At 34.3% G+C, this 20582-nt stretch overlaps 1 protein-coding gene across 2 annotated transcripts in view; it reads right to left on the reverse strand.

The window, feature by feature from the left end:
• Positions 1–44: 44 nt before the first annotated feature.
• The window catches only part of KNDC1 (kinase non-catalytic C-lobe domain containing 1), a 57308-nt gene continuing 36770 nt past the window's right edge, over positions 45–20582 (reverse strand). For both annotated transcript variants that reach the window (XM_021536449.4, XM_021536450.4), the window contains 22 exons: positions 20443–20504; positions 18107–18265; positions 17692–17769; positions 16982–17072; positions 16649–16811; positions 15708–16552; positions 15460–15604; positions 13787–13878; positions 11962–12359; positions 10093–10186; positions 9895–9992; positions 9409–9620; positions 7992–8105; positions 7446–7593; positions 7007–7186; positions 5755–5970; positions 5360–5442; positions 3938–4088; positions 3398–3520; positions 3238–3297; positions 2474–2631; positions 45–2205 (listed from right to left, as the gene is read on the reverse strand). In XM_021536449.4, coding sequence (XP_021392124.3) covers positions 1974–2205; positions 2474–2631; positions 3238–3297; positions 3398–3520; positions 3938–4088; positions 5360–5442; positions 5755–5970; positions 7007–7186; positions 7446–7593; positions 7992–8105; positions 9409–9620; positions 9895–9992; positions 10093–10186; positions 11962–12359; positions 13787–13878; positions 15460–15604; positions 15708–16552; positions 16649–16811; positions 16982–17072; positions 17692–17769; positions 18107–18265; positions 20443–20504 — 3902 coding nt within the window. In that variant the 3' untranslated portion in view covers positions 45–1973. The remainder of the gene's footprint in view (positions 2206–2473; positions 2632–3237; positions 3298–3397; positions 3521–3937; positions 4089–5359; positions 5443–5754; positions 5971–7006; positions 7187–7445; positions 7594–7991; positions 8106–9408; positions 9621–9894; positions 9993–10092; positions 10187–11961; positions 12360–13786; positions 13879–15459; positions 15605–15707; positions 16553–16648; positions 16812–16981; positions 17073–17691; positions 17770–18106; positions 18266–20442; positions 20505–20582) is intronic.

Consider the following 20582-nt stretch of genomic DNA (forward strand, 5'->3'; position numbering starts at 1 on the left):
GTGCAAAATACAAATAAAAAAAATCACAAAAGCCATTTCAAAAGTCTGACTGGTAACTGTATAAAATGAATTTATTAAGATCATGTGATTAGCAAGTCTTGTGGAGTATTTTACATTAGTAAAACTTATGCTACTTACAATTTTATTGTCGTTCAAAGGCAAGGTGTGGGTTTAAGCGAATGGTAATTTTTAATTGACAAAACCCCAAAAACTACTAACAAAACCAATTTTTAAAAATAAATGCATACAGATAGAATATGTGAAATGTATGTCTGAAGATAATGTTATTATTAACATTCTTAAATCATGAAGGTAGGAGGTAAATATTTAATGTTTTCACATTTGACAATTTTTAGAGAAATAGCAACATGATTTACTTCCCTCAGGCTAAGTCCAAATACTATAATTAATGACATGTTAAACCTACATATGGTAAATAAAATAAATCATATTAAAAGTAGAACAAAAGCAAGAAAACCCTGTTGAGGACCAACTCCTTCAGCGTTTAAACCAGTAAGAGCTAAAAGTTAGTAGTATTGTATTAGTAAGAAAAAATAACAGTATTTAAAGGAAAGTATGGCCACGCCGTATATTTACTGAGGAAGATGGGAGAGAGTTGAGATGTAATATTGCTGTTACTGACAAAGAAAAGGAAAAGCCTTCCTCTTATACATTGAGAAGCTACAGTTTAGCATGTGCACATGCATTTCTGTCAAACACAACAGTACAACTGCAAAATACCAGACATGTATACACTCCCATTTCTTACATTGTTATCCTTCTCTATCACTAACACTTGATGAGATACTTAGTTCACTTCTGCCCTTCCCTTCTCTCAAAACCTTTATTTTTTTTAACACAGTTCTAAGCAAATCACTTTCAGAAGAGTGCTCAAGCATGTCTTGCCCTACTTCTCATTCAGCACTACCATTGCTCCCTCTGGTAGAAATACGTGTATTTTGAACTTTTGAACTTTGATTTTTAGCCTTAACATTCTGGCCTTGCATAATCCTGAATAGCTCAACAAATTTTCTAGCAATAGCGACACATTTCATGGCCGTTTAGAAGGTCTTGTAAGTATAAGCTCTATGAATAGGTTAGCACCAGAGTTTTACAAGTTGAAGATCCAAATTTCACATGGTTATCTTGTATTGGATGCTGCTGGAGCACTGTGATCTACAGAAACAACCTCAGGAGCAAAAGCCATACTCAAATGTGCAGACAGACATAAATTGGCAGACTCTTGTGCCAAATACAGATGAAAAAGCAGTTTCACATTTACTGTCTTCACAATGCCAGGAGTGCAGAAGAAGAGCAATGAATTGCTAATACTTACATCCAGATCTTACTTTCATTTGGAAACAGGTTAGTCTGATGACTTTAATCAAACAATAAAAAAAAAAAAGTTGAACTATAGCATTCCTCTCCTTCTTTGGTAAGGAGAAATAGACAGCCAATTATTTATGTCAGTTACAGTTTTCATAATACACAACATAAAAGCAAGACACACCAACAGCCAATGAATAGCAGAGGATCTGTGTTTCTGAATTATATGCACAATGTGACAGGATATAAGTGTACTGTGTTTATATAAAAATAGATTCAACAGTTAATGAACTATGTTTTGAACTCTCCTAGGCCAGATTGGCAATAGAAGCTGGTATTTTTTAGATATTGGTTTTCAGGCTAATTAATTATTTATGCTAAAGAAGAGTAACAAAATTAATAAGCCTTTTCATCTATACTCTTTAATTTTATCTTTGTTTTTCTTCTTTTAATCAGTTGCCAGTGATTCAAATCTCATAAGTCAGCATTTTGTAATTCCATGTTATGAAATACAATAATTTCAACTTGAGAAAGCATTTTATCTTGCTTCACTTAAGTATTTTCTTGGAATTAGGTCCAGTAGATGAAGTCAACTCAATCCAGTTTTACAGTCTAGACCCAGAACAGAACAGATGAAACATAAATAATTACTGAAATGTTGCTTTCATCCTGCGCAGTGTGTCCTGAATTTTTCGAGAATGTTTTTCTGCTGGTATCTGATGGAAGTTGGCACAGTTGTCAGCTGCCAAGGCAGAAATGTCTGCATCTTTAAAACGAGTTATTCTTTGTCTGAGGTAAGACTGCAGCTTGAAATCTGGTGCATATGTATAAGGATTCTCTTGAAAGGCATGAACTTGGCTCACAACTTTTGCAATATTTCTTGTAAGAGAATATAGTAAAAAAGATTAGTTTGTTTTGCTGATGATAAAAAACAAAAGCAGAAACAAAACAAAACAAAAAAACTTAAAGGAAATTCAGAGGCATCCAGCATTTTATTCTATTGTATATGTACCTCTAGTTACATGTCTAAACAAATTAAACTATTTGGACTGTTAATTGTGGAATGCTGCATTAGCTCTCATTATCTCATTAGACAATAGTATAATGAAAAACATAGGTGATATATGCACAGAATTAAAATAATTACCTAAGTTTAGTCCACTTGTGAGCTCCATTTGTCATTGTGAATCCTCCAGTTTCAAGCTGCTGGACATGCATAGCCAAAACATGGGCTGACGGAATTGTTGGAAGAGTTTTGAATCTGTCTCCTTCCATCAGACATAAGCTGTCACTTTTTAAAAACACCTAGTGAAAAAATGCACACAGATTAATCTTGGGGAAGGTTTTACAAGTTCTCCATGTACTTAACACTATCTATTTATTTGCCATGAATATTAACTTTTGGCACTGAAGTTGAAGACAACACTATGAATTCATCTGATGGCAAACTTTTTAAAGTACACAAATAAAGTAACTTTGATCAAAAGATATTTCATACATAATTTCAATTACTCTAAATCACAGGCAAAACTACATTTTAAAACCTCAATGTTTCAAAATTGTACAGATCAATAAAAGAATGCCTATAATAAAATAGGCATTTAAGATTTTTCAGAACACATTACAGCTGCAAAGCTTCTGCAGAAATTTTCTAACCCAATGTAGCATATCTAATGTTTGAGCTTGCTTTTGAAATTTTAATTTGTCACACAGGACACATGTTAACAAAATACTGAGATTAAAATTTATGTAAACTCTTGGATTAGCAGTAAAAAGTCTTCAATCAAATTAAACTCACAATTAAAGTAATAATTATAATTTTCATCCTGTAGAGACACCCATTTAAGCAGATTTTGCACCTTCTCCAACCCCAAAGATGTAATTTTGCATTAAGAACTTATTATATGATACCTCAACAGCCTTGAGCTCCTCCATTATCCCAGCTACTTTTGCAGGTAGAATTTTCCAGGCCTTATAACAAAACAGAATATATATTTTTTTCACATTAGTGTCTGCATTGGAATAAGATTATATTAAGCAAAATGGTTAGAGAACAGAGTCCCAAACTTACTGGCAACTGTCGTATAATAAGATTTTCCAAGCCTGCTAGGATTTGCATTGCAGTAGCAAAATTTCTTTGTTCATAGCAGCATTTTGCTATGAGAAGAAATTTTGATAACAAGCTCACCTGCCACTGGAAAAAAAAATTAAGATATATAATATATACATGTACACAGTAAATGTACAGAATAAAATTAAATGAGAAGGAATAACAGGTATTTCCTTTTTCAATTTGTTATCAAAATTGCTGACTGTATTTACATTTCCCTTCACACAGTTTTCCCCTTCCTATTGCTCAGGTGTCCTTGAAGAAAGTGTGACCTGTATTCCCCTCAGACAATCCATTTCTTACATTCTATTAGATTGTTTAGATTTGATACTAAAAAGCATCCAAGACCCTCCTTGTGACAACAAACCAAATTGCTAACTGCCCACTCACAGGGTGAGTGTATTTCAGACCATTTCTTGCAGGTTTGATACACAACAAGTCATATATAATGACAAACACATAACTCTTTTGTAGTTAACAGTACAATGAACAATGACAAACCTTAGTTGTGTGACATGTTACAATTTCAGCAGCAACCCAGGTGCTGATACTGTCTGCATTTTTCAATAATTGCAGAAGGTACTGGTCTTGTATGCACTTCGACAGAAAAAGATTACAGACTTTAAGTGAAACTGTCTCAGTAGAAACTGCCCTAAGAAAATACAGAGAAAAAAAAAGGCAAAAATAATTCTAGCTGATACTGTATTTTTAAAGAAAACCTTGATTGTGAAGAAGTCAACTTCTAACAATTTAAAATAATTTTGCATTGCTTGGCATCTTGATTTTATACTTCATGATGTATGTAGTGAGCCATGTTACTTTTTCTTCCTTATAATTACAAGGTAAGTATATCTGATTAAAAAAATAAGCTTATACAGAATACATTTCTGTACATAAAAACACTTTCACCACTTATTACTGCATAATAAAAGCTCAGCCAATCTGACACAAAATAACAGCCAGAAACCCAATCTCAAGAACTGCAGCCACATAAGAAATTGAGCCTGATATCAAGTGACACCACACATGTCATTTCCCATGACTGAACCCCAAAATCTCTATAAACCAGGTGATCTAACCTTGGCCATTGAACAATCTGAGTTGCTTTAGATGTTCATTAGATTTCCTTAGAAGCAAAAATCTACCATAGGTAGTGCAATTAACAACTACTAATTAGAAGCTAACTGAATCCACTGAGTATCTAAGAAATAGACCATCATAAAAGTAATTAGGTCTATGTGGTTGGATGAAAACATTAATTACTGATGAGCAAATAATTTAAGTAGGTTGGCAATCACTCCAGAAACTATAGGAAAATTCCTGTATGCCTCTGAATACAAATAATTCATCTCACTAACATACAGAAGGAACATTGTACAGAGAAGCTGTGGACTCTCCATCCACCTTCAAAACCCAAGTGCACACAACCCTGGGCAACCTGGTCCAGCTGACCTTGCTTTCAGCAGGGGCTTGGACTACATATCCTGAGAGGTCCCTTCCAACCTCAGCTATTCTGTAAGACTGTAAATGTCTTTGAGATTTTATATAGACATTCATGACCACAGATCTACTTTAGAACCCATGACACTTTTTCCCTGCCAAAAATGAAACCTTTCAAGAAACCCTCAAAACAAGTTATTAGAAATAAGAACTTTTAGCCTCAACTCACTTCACATTTCAAAGAAATCACCTGGTAAATGTGGCCTTCCACATGCACATACATGCATGTGCACAGGCACATACCCATATCCTCATATGAAATCTCCTGAAATTAAATAACCCATATAAACAGGCTACCTAGCCTGTAAAAAAAAAAAAATTAAGTATTTAAATTGTTTCTCTGTTTCTGGCGGTATTAAAAGTGTAACACTCAAGTTATTGTGCATCAACAGAATTGAAAGATAGTTAAAACAAGCAACTTACTTTGGCACAGCAACACATTTGTCTTTAACACCAAGTGCTCTGGAATTTAGGAAGTGTACTGGGTGGCATTTATTAAATACTTCCTAAACAAAAAATCAAGATGTATCTGCTGTTAGTTCTAACAGTTCTTTTAAACATGCTCGGGGATAAAAATGACAGAGTATGGTCCCCTCCCACCCCACCAGCATGAATTATGAGCATGATCACAGCCTAAGAATAGCATTAGATATTATAAATTTCACTGTGGAGATTTCAAGAGAAAAATTGTAATTCAAAGTCTTATAAAATAGTATGACATCAGCTTGAAACAAGGTTGGGAAATGGTAAAGAAAGAAGAGAAAGAGTAAGAAGATAGATATTATTTGTACTTCTAAATAAACCTAAGACCTTTGTACCTGTTGCAGCAGGGTCAGCTGCCAGCAAAGCTGCTGGGCACTGCACTCCATCAAGAGAACTGGCCCCACTTCATCTGCTCTAGCTAAGGAGACTGAAGAATCTTCTGTGACACTGCTGCAGCAGGGCTTTGGCAAAACTGCTGAACCTGTGTGCAGTCGCTGTCTCTGATACTGTGCAACTGGTCCCATACCTTTGGATAGCTTCCAGTAGAAGTTCTGTAGAAAAAATAAACGTAAGGTTACAACTTCTTTAAAACAAACTCTCAGTCTCCCGTTGATGTAACTTTCAAGAAGGTGTTGTTAAGAGAAATACCTTTGTGCATGCAAAGCTCTTCAGCTAACCTTCAAGGTTAGCCCAGAACAAACTGGTTTACTCAACACTGCTATTTTAAGCTAATGTAATATGCACAGTGGATGAGTCTAAGCAGGAGGCTGCCAGATCTCAATCAACAATCAGTGTTTCAAACAAACCTTTGTATATTAAAGCTTGCTACCATAAAATATTTTACTTCTTTTTGCTTAGAATCAAACATCCTTTTTCCAACAATTAGTTTTCCGTTCTTCCACTATCCATTATCATTATTGTGCAGTGACAATAAAAAAAGTCCACATTCCTCTACTCTGTTTGTCCTTTCTTGGCTGAATCCCCAATATACCCATAGAATTGTACACCTTTATCATGAGGCTGATGTTTAATTCAGCTTGCAAATTATTGCTACATTTGACTTCCACATGTTATTTTGGTCACTCTGTAAAGAGATCTGTTTTGAGGAAAAGCCTGCAGTATGTTCTGGTTTCAGGGGCCGTAGAAGACAATAAAATAGTAAATACAGACAAAATTTCAGACAAGTTCTTGCTACAAGCTTTGAAGTTCTATTAGGGAACCTTATAGCTCCTGCTGTTTTTTTGTATTTATAATCTTACAAAGATGCCTAATAAAAAGCATTAATGGTTGAGAAGGGGGCAAAGGTTTCCTAATAACTATGAGCCACATGCTAGTGTCAACAGTGAAGAGTTCTACTCTCAAAATTTTGATTATCTGATCTGTGATTACTGAAACAGCTGTCAGGAGTTAAAACTTAAGATTATTGTCATGGTTACAGAACTGACTAACTTTCAAAAGAAAATTTAAAATGCAGGTGCATAATTCTAACTAAGTAGTTCTGGACTCTAAGTTGGACACTTCTGCTTTTGTCAAAACATAATATATGGAAATGTGCTCCATACACTGCAGTCTGAAGTAAAGACACACCTTTCTGGAAACATCTTCTGAGAGCTTTTTACATAGGGAATGTAATGTTTTTCTGCCTTCCTCACTTTCTTCTTCACATTTGTGCACACCAGAGCACAGATGTGCACTGCCACTTTTCCTGGCAGAGGCATCCTCGAGCAGTGACAACAAGCGCTCCCCGTAGCCATTTAATGAAGCAACCTGGGAATGCAAAACAGGCTAGCAGAACACGGAACTCAATTTCCCAGAAACTATAAGCAAGTTGCAAATACAGTTGTAAGATTCTTACCTGTCCAAAACCAGGCACACTGAACATAGCTATCAAATACAGCATTATTTTTCTTGTATTTATTTTAATTGTACTTAGATACTTAGAGCAGTTTTTTGTAATAACTGATACATATCGCATAACTGACTTTTTTTTTTTTTTCCTAAAGGATCTACTGAAATTCTGGATTACCTTGGAAGAAATAAATTCTTTTAGGGTACCCAGAAGATCAGTGTTTGTTGCAAAGTCTACACTGTAACAGTCTTCAATCCATGCCTGCAGGATGTAGAAACTGCGGTTACATATTTTGGTAAGGGACGTGGAAGGATCCAGGCTTGCACTGGTGAGAAGAAAAAGAAACTTTACAAAATTGATATCCAATTCAAATTTAAAAATAAGCACTGACAAAACCCACAAGTTTTATTTGGTATTTAGTGTAGTATCTTAAATTCCTAAATTTCATGTCTCTAGAATCCACGGCTCTATAGAAACAAAGCTGAGGTTGTAATTACTACCCATTAGTGGATAACTGGTAAAAGTGAGAAGCAGAACTGAGAAGTAAGCACATTGTCAGATGCAGCTCTTGCTCTCATTTTGCTCTCACTTCTTAAGAGAATCTTACAAAAACAAACATAAAAATTCATTTTAATTAAGCAGGACTTTTGAGAAACAGCTATTTGTTATTGGGAGGAAACTCAATTGTGTTTTGATAATGTTTTTAATGGGAATTTACTGTACCTGGATAAAGTGCTGCTGATTCTATCAAGAAGAAACTGCAAAAATTCTTCTTGTGTGCAGAAATAACGAAATGTATAAAGAAACTGCTGCACATAACCTTCTAAAAAGGCATTTCTGTAAAGCACAAGAAAAACTTCAGACAAGCCAGAACACATCTTCAACTTGCATTCAAGTATAGCAACAGCAAAATAATCCTCAAAATATCAAGAATAGGCATTTTAAATTCTCAAACTCTTCATAAAACCTTGGTTCTTTTAAAAATTATTTTTACACATCAAATACTGTGATTGCTAACCTTGAAAGCATAATTTGTTTTATAAAGAGTTTCTCTACTTTAAATTTTGTGAGTAACCACTTTGACATTTCCATTATTAAGACATATTGCAATCTAAATAGTATGGAAGAACTATTACATTTTCTTTTTTTTTTTTTCTATCATCTAACTTGATGCTGCTTTAAAGCATTTTTATTATAATAACAGCATAAGAAGTAGATACATTAAGCAAGAAAATATTACCTGTAGCTCTAATTAGAGTAGTTACTTTAACAACAGAATACAATTATTATACACATACTAAAAATTAGGGCATTTTATTTTTTATACACACACACAGTCTCAAGGTCTTAACACAGGTAAATTGTCTTTTCTCCCTATTGGCCTACAGGTGACCATGGAAGTTTGAGTTTGATGAATATGGAAAGTCCAATTCCAAAACATTTCCTTCACTTTGTGCAAAATATTAACTACCAGGAAAAGCAGCACTCAGTGTAACTATGTCTCAAGAGTCAGGATGAACTGGGAGAAGTAACTGGGAGGAAGTTGCTCCCTCTACAGTGGCACAAGTCTGATGGAGCCTCTGGCAATTTCCATCCTTCACACTATATCAGCTTAGGTACCTTAAAACAACACTGCCCTCACTGGAGTTGAGGGACACCTCTGTCCCCCTTTAAACCCTGAGATAAGCCTGCATCTTGATCAGTGCCAAGGACTGATTCTTGGGGCAATAATCTGTAGAATTGAACCTAAACATTTTCATACCCAGACCTTATTAATAAGAATTACCAAATTATATGATTATATGCTTATTTGAAGAATTGTTGCACTGCTGGCAGTAACATAAAGTCTTGATTCCACGGCAACTACCAGAGCAAACCTCAAATAAGTAAAAGATAAAAAGTTCAAAGTTGCTATTTTTTTTATTTATTACTAAATACTTTTAATGAAAGCCAGCCAATCTTCTGACATTTTCATCTCCATTTCTGTAACTGAGTGATCACAGAAATAACACAAACTTGATAGAAGAGAGGAGAAGTTATTAAATGTTGAGTAACTAGGATTTGTCACAGAGGCAAGTTTTTCTTGATTTAGCAGCTATGCTTCAACCCAGTCCCAATTTACGTGTAAAATAGACTATACCTAGAATATAAATAAGCCATCAAGCCAAGTGGTGTTCCAGCCTGCAGAACTCTCACTCCGTTTTGATTGTGACACTGCTGTTTCTCTGTGTTATAGTAAAGCAGCAATGATGATTCATCCATAGGTGCCATGTCCACGGTGTCAGCTTTCCCATTGTGAATGACTGTAGGAAGCACACAGGATTCCACACCCCACTGCTCTGCATACATCATCTGCTCAAAGAAGCAAGGCCATGATAAAACAAGAAATTAAAGAGGATAATTCACACAAAATGCAATCAATTTAAAGATAAATTGCATTTATACAATCAATTTTTTTTCAAGTAATACTAGTAGAAATTACCTTTAATAATTCTTTTGGATCTTACTTAATTTGGCAATTTGTCACAAACTATTTCAAATTTCACATAGTGATCTGAGCAGCCAGTTACACTGATGCAGTAATGAAATGACAAAGGAAGCACAAGTGAAATAAAGTCTGACTTGCCTGCACATATTTCTTTACCAGTTCAAGAAACTGCACTTTTGATTTCATCTCCTGTAGCTGTCCTCTCAGTTTGGGCAGCATAGATTTAGTTTCAGGACCTTTAGATTTAAAATGCATGGCATAAGAACATCAGTGATTCAGATTTACAGAGCAGGTCCTTGCAGCCATTTTATTACTGGCAAGTTGCTGTAATCTTACCTTTCCTCCTTCTTTCTTTCTGCAATAGTTTCTGGTAAAACTTTATGGTCTTTCTGTAATTTTTTGTCTCCATCATTAGCAATTGTTCTAGTTCCTGTTTAAAAAGAAATAGGATTCTGATCAGAATTGTTAGCAGAAGGCAGTTCTACTACAAACGTGAAGTTTTAGAGGATAATTATTTTGTATGAAGAAGAAAGAACATCCGAACAGACAAGAATATGTTATTAACAATGAAAAACTATCTTTCATATCTGTGTTTACAGGCAAGATACAGTAGAAGTTACCCGTTTCCAGAAAAGCCTTAGTGATGTCACAGTTCTACAAATTAAGAACTGGAGCAGATTTGTGTATGATCAGGCTGTGTGGAAGTTTGTCTGAATTTGTTCACAATAAATATGCCTTTAGTTATAATTGCATTTATCTGGTTGTTTTCAAGAGCATTTTTAAAACTTAAAATCAGAAGTAACCCAGAATTAAGATTTGTATGGTCTGAATTTAGTGCAGGCCCTAGAAACACTCTAAACAGCTGACTATATTTGCAGCAAGAACTGAAAGTCTGACTGAAATCAATGACTTCAAAACAAGTGTAAGTACATGATATTATACAACCAGGTCAGAAGGGAGACAAGAGAGCTGCTCTAGAAATAAAGGACATATAAATTTCAAAGTTCAATTTTCATATTTTCTATTTATGTATTTTAAGAAGTTGAAAAAAATTAAATTTCTATAGAATTATGTAACTTAAGCAATGAGTAGAAATGAAAGATTATCAGGCCCCTTAAAATATATAAATTCAAAAGTAAACATTTACATTTATAATTGTTTGCATATCAAAGGTTTCCTTATTTTACCAGCCAGTAAAAATGGGCCATCCACTTCGGGTTCAGCTTCTGATTTATTACGAAACAACAAACATGATGCGTGTTGTGCTTTATAAAAGAGGTGACTTTTGCACTTGGGTCCTAAGTTAACTACCAGTGACCCAGTTACATGAAACAGCATTTTAAATGCAGTGAGTTCACGGAATGCAGCAGACAACTCCCACAAGCAGAGTGATCAGAAAACACACAGCTCAGAGCTAACATACCAAACAACAGATTGGTAAATAGGTTAGCTTTAATGGGATGGACTTGCTAGAAAATAATTTGAGTTTAAGAAAAACCTGTCACCGTTTTTCAGAAAAGCTCAGGAGGTTTAACAATATAGTTCATTAGCATAGAGTCATAAAAGTCCCCTGGATTTTAAAAGGTACCCCCACAAAGGCATTACATAGAGAACAAGGAAAGCACAGATTCTAACTGGAAGTTGCTCGCTTTTACTTTAAGATCTACTTTTGCTTCATCAATTAAAACAAAATCAAGGTGCTTAAGAGACTATGTAAACAGAAAGAGAATCAGAAGGACAAAGCAGTTTGTCCCCTAAAAAATCTGGGATGAGAAGCATTGAAGTCAGAGGCAAATTCCCTGTCTATTCCACAACATTTTCTGACTCAGGTCTAGAGTATAAAAAGTTTTGATGAAGATCTATGACTGTGATGTGCTCCAGTCACAGTCATTCTTAGCTCTTTTCTACAGTACCACCACCATGGGGTTGGTGCAAAGGCCAGACAGTGCTTTTCCAGTTAACTTTAAGAACAGAAAATGGGTTGTAGATTGGTGATTGCACATTTGTGTCACTGCACTTTATTTTGGAATGCTATGCCACTCCTGTGATTTATTGCTAAGACATGACAAATCCTGAGGATTTCAAACTGCTTAAGAGTCAATATTGAAAAAAATAAATGGTGTTTTGACTCACGTTAACAGAACAAATTTTATCACACTTTACCCAGCAAGATGTATCTTAATGATTTAAAATCAATGTACTTACCACTTTTTTAGCATCTATATTTTGTAACTCACTTGATTTCTGCTTTCCAAGGTTTTTCAAGTAACTATGAACTTCTGAATCAAAACATTCAGCTCCATAAAATGCACTGCTCCAACCAGGACTACAGCCACAAAAGTCAGGGAGATTGGGAGATGCCAGGTAACTGTTTCTAGCTGTCTTTATCATGGCCTGTTCCTCTGAACTTGCATTTTTTTCTGCAAAGCCTGGACCACAGCTGTTGCTTTGCAAATACTGTTGCTCTTTTGCTATGGGGATTGTACTCTGCAGAGTCAATTCATTTTTGATATTATCCAAAGGTGACTCATCAAGATCCATTTCAACTAATGATGTTTTTATCACAGGCTCAGCCTTCACATCAAAGTCTGCTTCCTCTTTTCCTAAAGAAGGTATGTAGGGGAAAAGAAATAATGGTCATGTGCTGTAATGCATGCTTTATTGAACTTAAACATGACATATACAAAACAGTATTATGAGACTATCCAAATGCTCTAACAGTGGGTTTAGATGCTTATTGTGACTTTACATTTTTTTTTCAACTACACAGTGTGAAATGATAAACGTTAAAAACATTTCAGAACTATTAAGCAATAGTTAAACAATAAATTTCTGAAAAGCACAAAGTATTTTCCATGCATATGCAACAAGGATTTAAATAACACTGAGAAACTTTAAAACAGTATTTAAATATGTCAGACCTAAGCACACACTGGTAAAATGTTTAGCTTTTAAGTTTTTTTTCCATCTGTAAGTCTTGAATCTTTTCATTCCATACAGAGAGGGCAAGAATACTTGATATAGCCAATAGATGTTAAACTTTCTACTCCTACAGGACTCGAGTTATGATGGAACTTTTTTCAGTTGTAACAACTACTCTACCAGCCTTCAGGGACTGAGATGACAGTCAAAGGTTGGTGTAATGTTGACAGGAGCATTTATACATGCCAGAAGTCTCCCTTTTCACTTGAGCAACCCTCCAGGGCTTAGATACGCCACCTTGGAGTCAAACAAAGTTAATTTCCTGGTGCAAAAAAATCACACACTCCATGGTAAAGCCTGGCTCTACATTTGCAATCATTCTGGGCCAAAATGGAAAACTGTAATATTGAACAACAGCAGCCAAGTGAAAAATTACAAATTTATGTTTTGCTATAAAAATGCACGATACAAGTGTATAAGCCCTTCTGTAAATCACACACATTTTCACTTTGCTCTAAACAAAGAAGTAACCAAGTTTAAATGCTGAAATTTGGATGAACTACCTTGAAAAAAACCTCACACTGATAAAACAACAACCAAATAGAAGCTGTCCATCAAGGCACCAAGCCTAGAAAGGGTAATGGTTTTGTTATAATATTAGGATTCACCAGTCTCAGCTCAGTTTTAAGTTTCGTTACTGAAAGATAGCTATTTTGTAAACTTTCAATCTCAAAGTCTGTCAGGAGAAATGTAAAACCCAAACTGAAGCAGTATAAATAAACAATTCACTTCTATAGTAAACACTAGAACACAAGAAAACCACACATAGCAGTTACCATCCTTAGGGTTTTCAACAGAGACATCTGTTTAAATAAAAGTAAGTAAAAGTAAATGACATCCCACAAAATAACACTGGGTCATATGTAAGCTTTATAGAAAAGATATTTATGTCTTTAAGGCATTGATAATGCTCAGATTCAAATGAAAATGTCTGTAACTGTTAAAGGAGAGTGCCTTCCTGAAGACACAAGCAAAGTGTCTCAAAGCTTCTGTCACTGATAGATTCCCAGCACTCACAAAGATCTAGAAACATGAAGTTTCTTCTCACCCTCTGTCTGATCACTGCTTGCCAAAAAGCTTTCAGGTTTCTTCACATCTTGGAATGTATTGTCGCATTTTGCTTCATCTGTCTCAGTGATGCTGCAAACACAAGGAGACTAGGAAAAATTAATATTTCCTATACTTTTATATTTACATCAGTAAAATAAAATCTTACAAGTGACTATATCATGCACATAAAAAACTTCATAGCTTGTATCTAATTCCTAAAGTTTTCATGTTCAGCTGCAGTTATTTTACAAGGAAAAACATGTTCAGATGGCTATTCAAGTACAATAAGATAGAGACTTTCCTGTACAGCATTTGGCAAAACTCCAACACAAAGGATTAGAGCACACACAGACAGAATGCATAACTGCAGAGTTACTGTAGTGGGTTTTTCACTCAGGAGTCAGCCTCTGGATAAAATTGACTCTAAGTCATCCCTAGTTAGAATCATAATCATAATCTCAAGTCAAAGAAGCTAACACTTGAAAAACTGCTATAGTCTTTGTCAAACTGATGTTAAGTAAGCAGTGTCTGAGACATATTAAGACAGGGCTTGCATGTGATGTAAAAGCTAGACCTGCATTTTTCTCTGGATAATAAATTATGATCTCTCATTGTCAAAAACTACTTTGTAACAAAAGTTCATACACAGGATAACCCTTCATACATCTCAGTAATTCAGGTGCAACAGCTCAGGTTTGTCTTAGCATATCACTGAATTTTGGGGAACTAAGGGCCTAACTACCAACCAATTTTCACCATCTCCTTAAAAATCCAAACTCAAATGGGAAACAGGCCAGCATAACAAGGCTGGGTATTTGGAGGTCATAATCTATTATCTCTGAAATTTGCTGTAAGGATTATACACCTTTCAACAATGAAGTTTTTCTAAACTGTATCTACTAAGCTTCTTTGTCAAAACTTGACATTTGTAGTTCCATAAACCCCCAAATTAACTTTGACATAAATTGATCACATTTTTCAACAGTCTTCAGCAAGACACTTCTACAAAAGTGTGCTACATTTGGAGGCTGCAGTAAAATAAGAATTTAAAAATTGTTTTTCAGGTAGATACACATGTCAGTGAAAATTAAATAAGAAAAATGAGAAATAAATTTAGCTGTTTTTTGTCACCTAACAGGCTACTTACAAAACACTGATAGGAGGAATACTGAGTCAAATTAAACCAGTTAAATTAATAATTTCTAGCAAAGCTTAATTAATTTCCTTTTTCTTGGGTGTGATTAGAACACATGATGTATAAAGAACTAATACCAAACAGAATAAACACACTGAACAATAAGAACAATATACTTCTAACTAAACAGTCTCCTTATAACAAGACTATGAAGCTCTCCATCAATTGATCAGGTTTGGGTTTCCATTAATTTATTAACTGGGATTCCATTAATTTATCAGAACTGGGTTTCCATTATTTAGCTATCCTAAGATGGAGTTACAGAAAAGGGTGGTAGAAAATAGTTTTGACTGAACGATTAAGCACTATCTGCCATGGAGAAAGCTTTGAAAGACCTCAAATTGTGAAATGATCAATTTACAGGAAGTATGAATACCTGAAGAGAAACGTGTATTCTTTCCTGCTTCTACAAAGTAGGGATAAAAACATTAAATTCAAATATAAGGAATATAAGGTCAAAGTTGAAAACCACCTACCATAAATGTGAAGATCTTCCTCCATTTACTACCTGATAGAGATTCTCCAGTAACTTTTCATCCCAGTAGAGGTCACAAAACTTCTCACAAATTCTATCAGAGAACATACCAAACTTAATTCCCTTTAAGTTTAAAATGAAGTTACCTTGTTTAAAATAAAAAGAACAGAAACAAATGAGGGAGAAGAAAATTAATAGCAATATTCTTACAAATCAATGATAATAACATACAGAAGAAAATGGACATACCCATATCAAAAACTTCAGCTCCATTCTCTAAATAACCATCAAATGCAAACTCCTCTTGTATAAGATGAATCACTTCCTGTAGTAAAGTGTCACTTGTTGTATTCTGATGGGGCAGGACTTCATCACTGAAGAAATTATAGCTGTCTTTACTCACTGAAGTACATGGTGTGTGCTCTTGTTCAGTGAAAAAACTGTCTATGCTGGTAGCACACTCTGTTTCTTGGCAGTCGGTTTGAATAATTGGGCTACTTTTATCAGACTGGTTCTCTGTATTAGTAGTCTCATGACTTTGCACATTGTAAAGGGAGGCATCATTTTCTGCTTGCATGCTCATTTTATAGCTTGCAATAGTACTGGAAAGTAGCACTGGCAAACTGTGATAGCAATCATAAGCAATTCTTGAGTGAAGAGGCTTATGTGGTATTTGCTCTGATACAGCCAAATGTACTGGTACAAATGTCAGAACTCTTTTTTCTGAGTCCTGTTTGAGAATGATGTTATTTATATGAAGAAAATTAGGAGATGTAGGACAAGCTAAAGAGCTGGAGGGATCTTCAGATGAAATGCTTTTCTCTTGCAGAGCCCGTGATGAATCAGATGGTGATGGTAATGTAACTGTAGAAGCAAACATATTGCCCGAGTTTTGCTCTTCTGAAGACATCTGGAATGAGTGGCTTGGAACTTGTAAATCACACTCAGGTGTTTCTGGTACAGTTTCAACAACACCTGTATCCTCAATACCACAGTTTTTGGAGTCTCCTATATACACTGATTTGTTGTGGTCCATATGTTTCTCTTTCCTTGTCTCTTTCTTGCATTGGGCAGAAACTGGTGTTTGAACCTCTCTGAAAAAAAACACAAAGATTTTTTTAAAGGAAAATTCAACTAGATTTAACAATCATGTTTAACCTTTAACTTATTCTGCTTTAGGATATACTAACTTTGTTATATTTGCATCTTGTTGCAAAATAATAGGCTTAAAGTGAGTTGCAGGAGAGGTGAATGCCACAGGTAATGTTGCTTTCTCACAATTAAGTGAAATCTGGCATGGTACTGGTCCTTTAACTGCAACAAGTTTACTTTCACTGGTAAAAGGCACAAATCCTAAAAGCAAAAACAAGAAAGATGATAAATATGTAAAATATAAATGTAAAGTAAGTAACAATCAATTTAGATAGAAAAACAATTGCATATTGGACTGAGAAAATCTTATGTGGAGAACTGAACTAGAGAATATTAAACCAGAGTAAACATGTCAGAACCTGACTGCTTACCTAGACTTGACTCTGAAGTGTCCATTTCATATTTTTCATTTTTAAATTTAAAAGCGATGTGATCTTGAGACAAGACTTCTTCCTCAACAGCCTAACAATAAACATTGAAGCCCAAATTGATGTTATTAGCATTTTCTTTTTCAAATTTTGCTCAGCACATTATTTTAAAAAATCCCAATCCTCATATACACCTTGAATATTGCAATAACCTAATCATGCCAAGGTGAGGAATTAAAAAAATTACATAAAGAAGTCTAAGGACTGGTAGAACTGTTTAGAAATCTTGATAACTTGGCACTCAAAGTTTTGAATAAACTCAGTTTCATGGATTGACTGAATCCTGTATGCATTATATAAACATATTTGAAACACAAACAGAACCCAATAATTATATATTAATTTCTTCTGTGGTGTGGTAAATAAAAAGAGATTATGAAATTAGTTACTTGTTCTTCACCCATATAGATTGTGAAGTCAGAGCATCACAATCTGTGGAGTGATCACTCCAGCAGCAAGAACTAGGAAAAGGCAATACTTACAGACTACTTGAAAATACATTTCAAAAGACCAAAACAAAACAACCAAAAAAATCGCACCAACAAACCAAACCCAAAATCTAGCTACACTTGCAGGCAACAAAATCTTAGTGGGATACATTTACAGAATTAATTGAAAAAATATACAAAATTAAAGAAAGGTGGCACTCTTACCTTAAAGATGGGTTTACCCAATAATGTCAAGATATTTTTGCTGTTTATACCTTGTTCAAGTAAATAATGACTGCATGTCTAAAAAAAAATATTGTAATTTTCAGTCAGTAGATAAGTTTTCAATCAAGTGAGGTATTCTTGGACAAGGACAAAGTCAAGATAAATAGTCAATTATGTAGTAATATAAACAGTAATCTAAGTTTAGGAAGTCTTATGAACCTTGTCCAAGTACCTTGATAATTCCAATATAAATTAAAAACATGTTCCTCTGTGTCTCTAAGGAGGTAACTTTAAAAACAAAACTCAAAGTGACTGGTTATGATTTAATTAGGTATCAGTCTATTACAAGTATTAAGTTATTATTTTGATGTTAAAACACTGAAATGAGACTTTAGACACAACTAAATCTAGTAACCTTAATTGCAGCAGTTAGAGAAGGTCTTTCTTCAGGGTTTTTTCTTGCCATATCCAGAAGTAGTTTTTTAAATTTTCTTGGCAATACTACTTTGTGACTCAGTGGAACACTGTATTTTGCAGCCATCCACAGAACTGCAGCAACACCATAAACAAAGACCTATTGGTATAATGTAAGACATAAGAAAGATTTAAACAGACTAAAAAAAGCCTCCACTTCAAAAACAATTCCAGCAAATTATAAAAAAATTCCCATTTCCTGCCAAAAAGAAAAAAATAATATTAGAGATTTTAATGTACAGATTACATTTGGCTTTTTGTGGGTGCTGATGAAAATTCCAGTCCACTTCAAAATCTGGTTGTTATGCATGCAGGGCCAAAAACAGCAGCTATTTTTCTACTGCTAGGGTAATAGACATTAATTGTCTTATTCTTCACCTAGGAAAGAAGTATTTTAGAACCATTTTGAAGAATTCCTTTCCCATGTAAAAAGATTGCTGAAAGCTTCAGAGTTCTACCATAAAATGTGGCCAGCTGCAATTTACTTAAAAAAGGTCATGATAATTCAGTAAGTAAGTGGCACAAGTGATTACACACTAGTCAGCACAAGTCATATTTTACAGAGAAGATTACACCTGTCAGAAGAATGAGGCACTGCATATTTATTTTAGCAATTATTGTGCTACCTGCAGCTAGACCAATTGAAGTTGCCCCAATGAGGGAACTTGAAAAGTTCTTGGTCTTTACCAGCTTTCTTGTTTCATTTGAAGAATTACAATTTTCAGAGTCAGATTTAGTGCACTTAATGCTTAGTTTTCATATGTTAGCATGTACTATAAATGCAATTTTAAGACATTTAAAGCACTACTTTACATTGCCTCTGAAAGATATTACAAAAGTTCAATGGACAAAACCCTAAGCACAGCAGAAAATAATGTGTTCTCATAAAACAGTGTTTTCTGGCATTCTTTTGAGCAAAGTGAACAGCAATGAACAAAACACAACAAGTTCATTATAAACAAAATAATCTTCTGAATAGTTCCATTTGAACAATTGAACAAAAGCTACTAATGGGTACAAAAACACCTGAAATGGAGAAAGCAGCTAAATCAAAACAAAAAATAATTTTCTTCCCCTTAGGTTTAGAACTCCAAGATTACTCTAAATTTATTTAGGAAAAAGTTGCCATCCAAGTCATCAGAACCTTCAGAGAAAGTTCTTTTTACCGTTACTGTGACTGACACTACATCGTCTTCATTCCCATACTATAAACTGAACTGAATGTTCATAACTAGAAAGTTATACAGCCATCAGGAAAAAGGAAAAAAAAACCCATCAGCTTATTCTATATGTAGTAGAATAATTGTTGTAGAAAAACAAGAAAACACATTGCTTATGATATTCTAAAGAAAACAAAGTATAAAGGCTTTAGGATTATTAATTTCTACTGTCTGGTGAAACTGCTGTATTATATTTCAGGGTTAGTCTAAGCTTCTGAAGCCTTTGAAAAACCTGCCCATTGGATCAGTTTAAGAAATTTAGGAAAGATATAAAAATATTTTCTACTTACATATAGCTTTACACAAAATTTGATTTTTTTAGTAGACTTTTATGAGCTTTTATTTTTTGATTCATGATTACTATGTCTAATTCCAAAGAACTCATGTGACACAAGGTATATATTAGCTAACCTCTTTTCTTGTTACATAACAGAAAGGTACTGTAAATTCTGTTCCCTTGACTTTTAAGATCACTGTGGTACAGTTTGCAATTCAAAAGTAGTTGCAGTGGAGACACATTCACCTGCTATTTGACATTTTTATTATCTTGGCTCTAAAAGCTCCTTATGGTTTTTATCTACAGGAAAAAGCTCTAAGAAAACTGTATTGGAAAAAGACATAATTCATAATGTTTCCAAAGAAAAAACATACTGATAATGATATTTTTATCCAGTCTTCTACGTGTGAATAATGTTTGGGCTTTTGCCCAGATCGTCTAAGTTAATGATCTTACTGTGACCTTCAGAATGCAGAAAAATTACTTAAAAGCCTGTCTTACTGCTAAAAAACTGAAAATAATTAAGTCTTATGGAAAACCATTGAATAGCAGATTTTTGGCAGTTACTCCAAGAATTCTGGAAGGAGAAACTATAGAACCAACTGATTTAACGAGAGATCAATATATCAAAAAATGTCCCACAGACAACCAAGAAACGTTGGGCAAAAAGATAAATATTAACACAATCTTAGAAGAGTTTAGCTTTCTTCTCCAACTAGCAGAGGGATAAAACTGTCCTTTGATAAAATACAAAGCAATCTACATAACCTATCACATTACCTTCTCAGTATCCACATCCTCTTCTTCAATTTCAGGAGCTAAATAAAATACATCACAAGATTCTAAACAAGAAAAGAAATCAGAAACAAAAGGTAAGATGATAGCTTTCTTCTCCACTTCCCCTGAAAAGAAATAAAAGC

This window comes from Lonchura striata, chromosome 6, assembly GCF_050655825.1.
Source record: "Lonchura striata isolate lonStrDom1 chromosome 6, ASM5065582v1, whole genome shotgun sequence".
Lineage (NCBI taxonomy): Eukaryota > Metazoa > Chordata > Aves > Passeriformes > Estrildidae > Lonchura > Lonchura striata.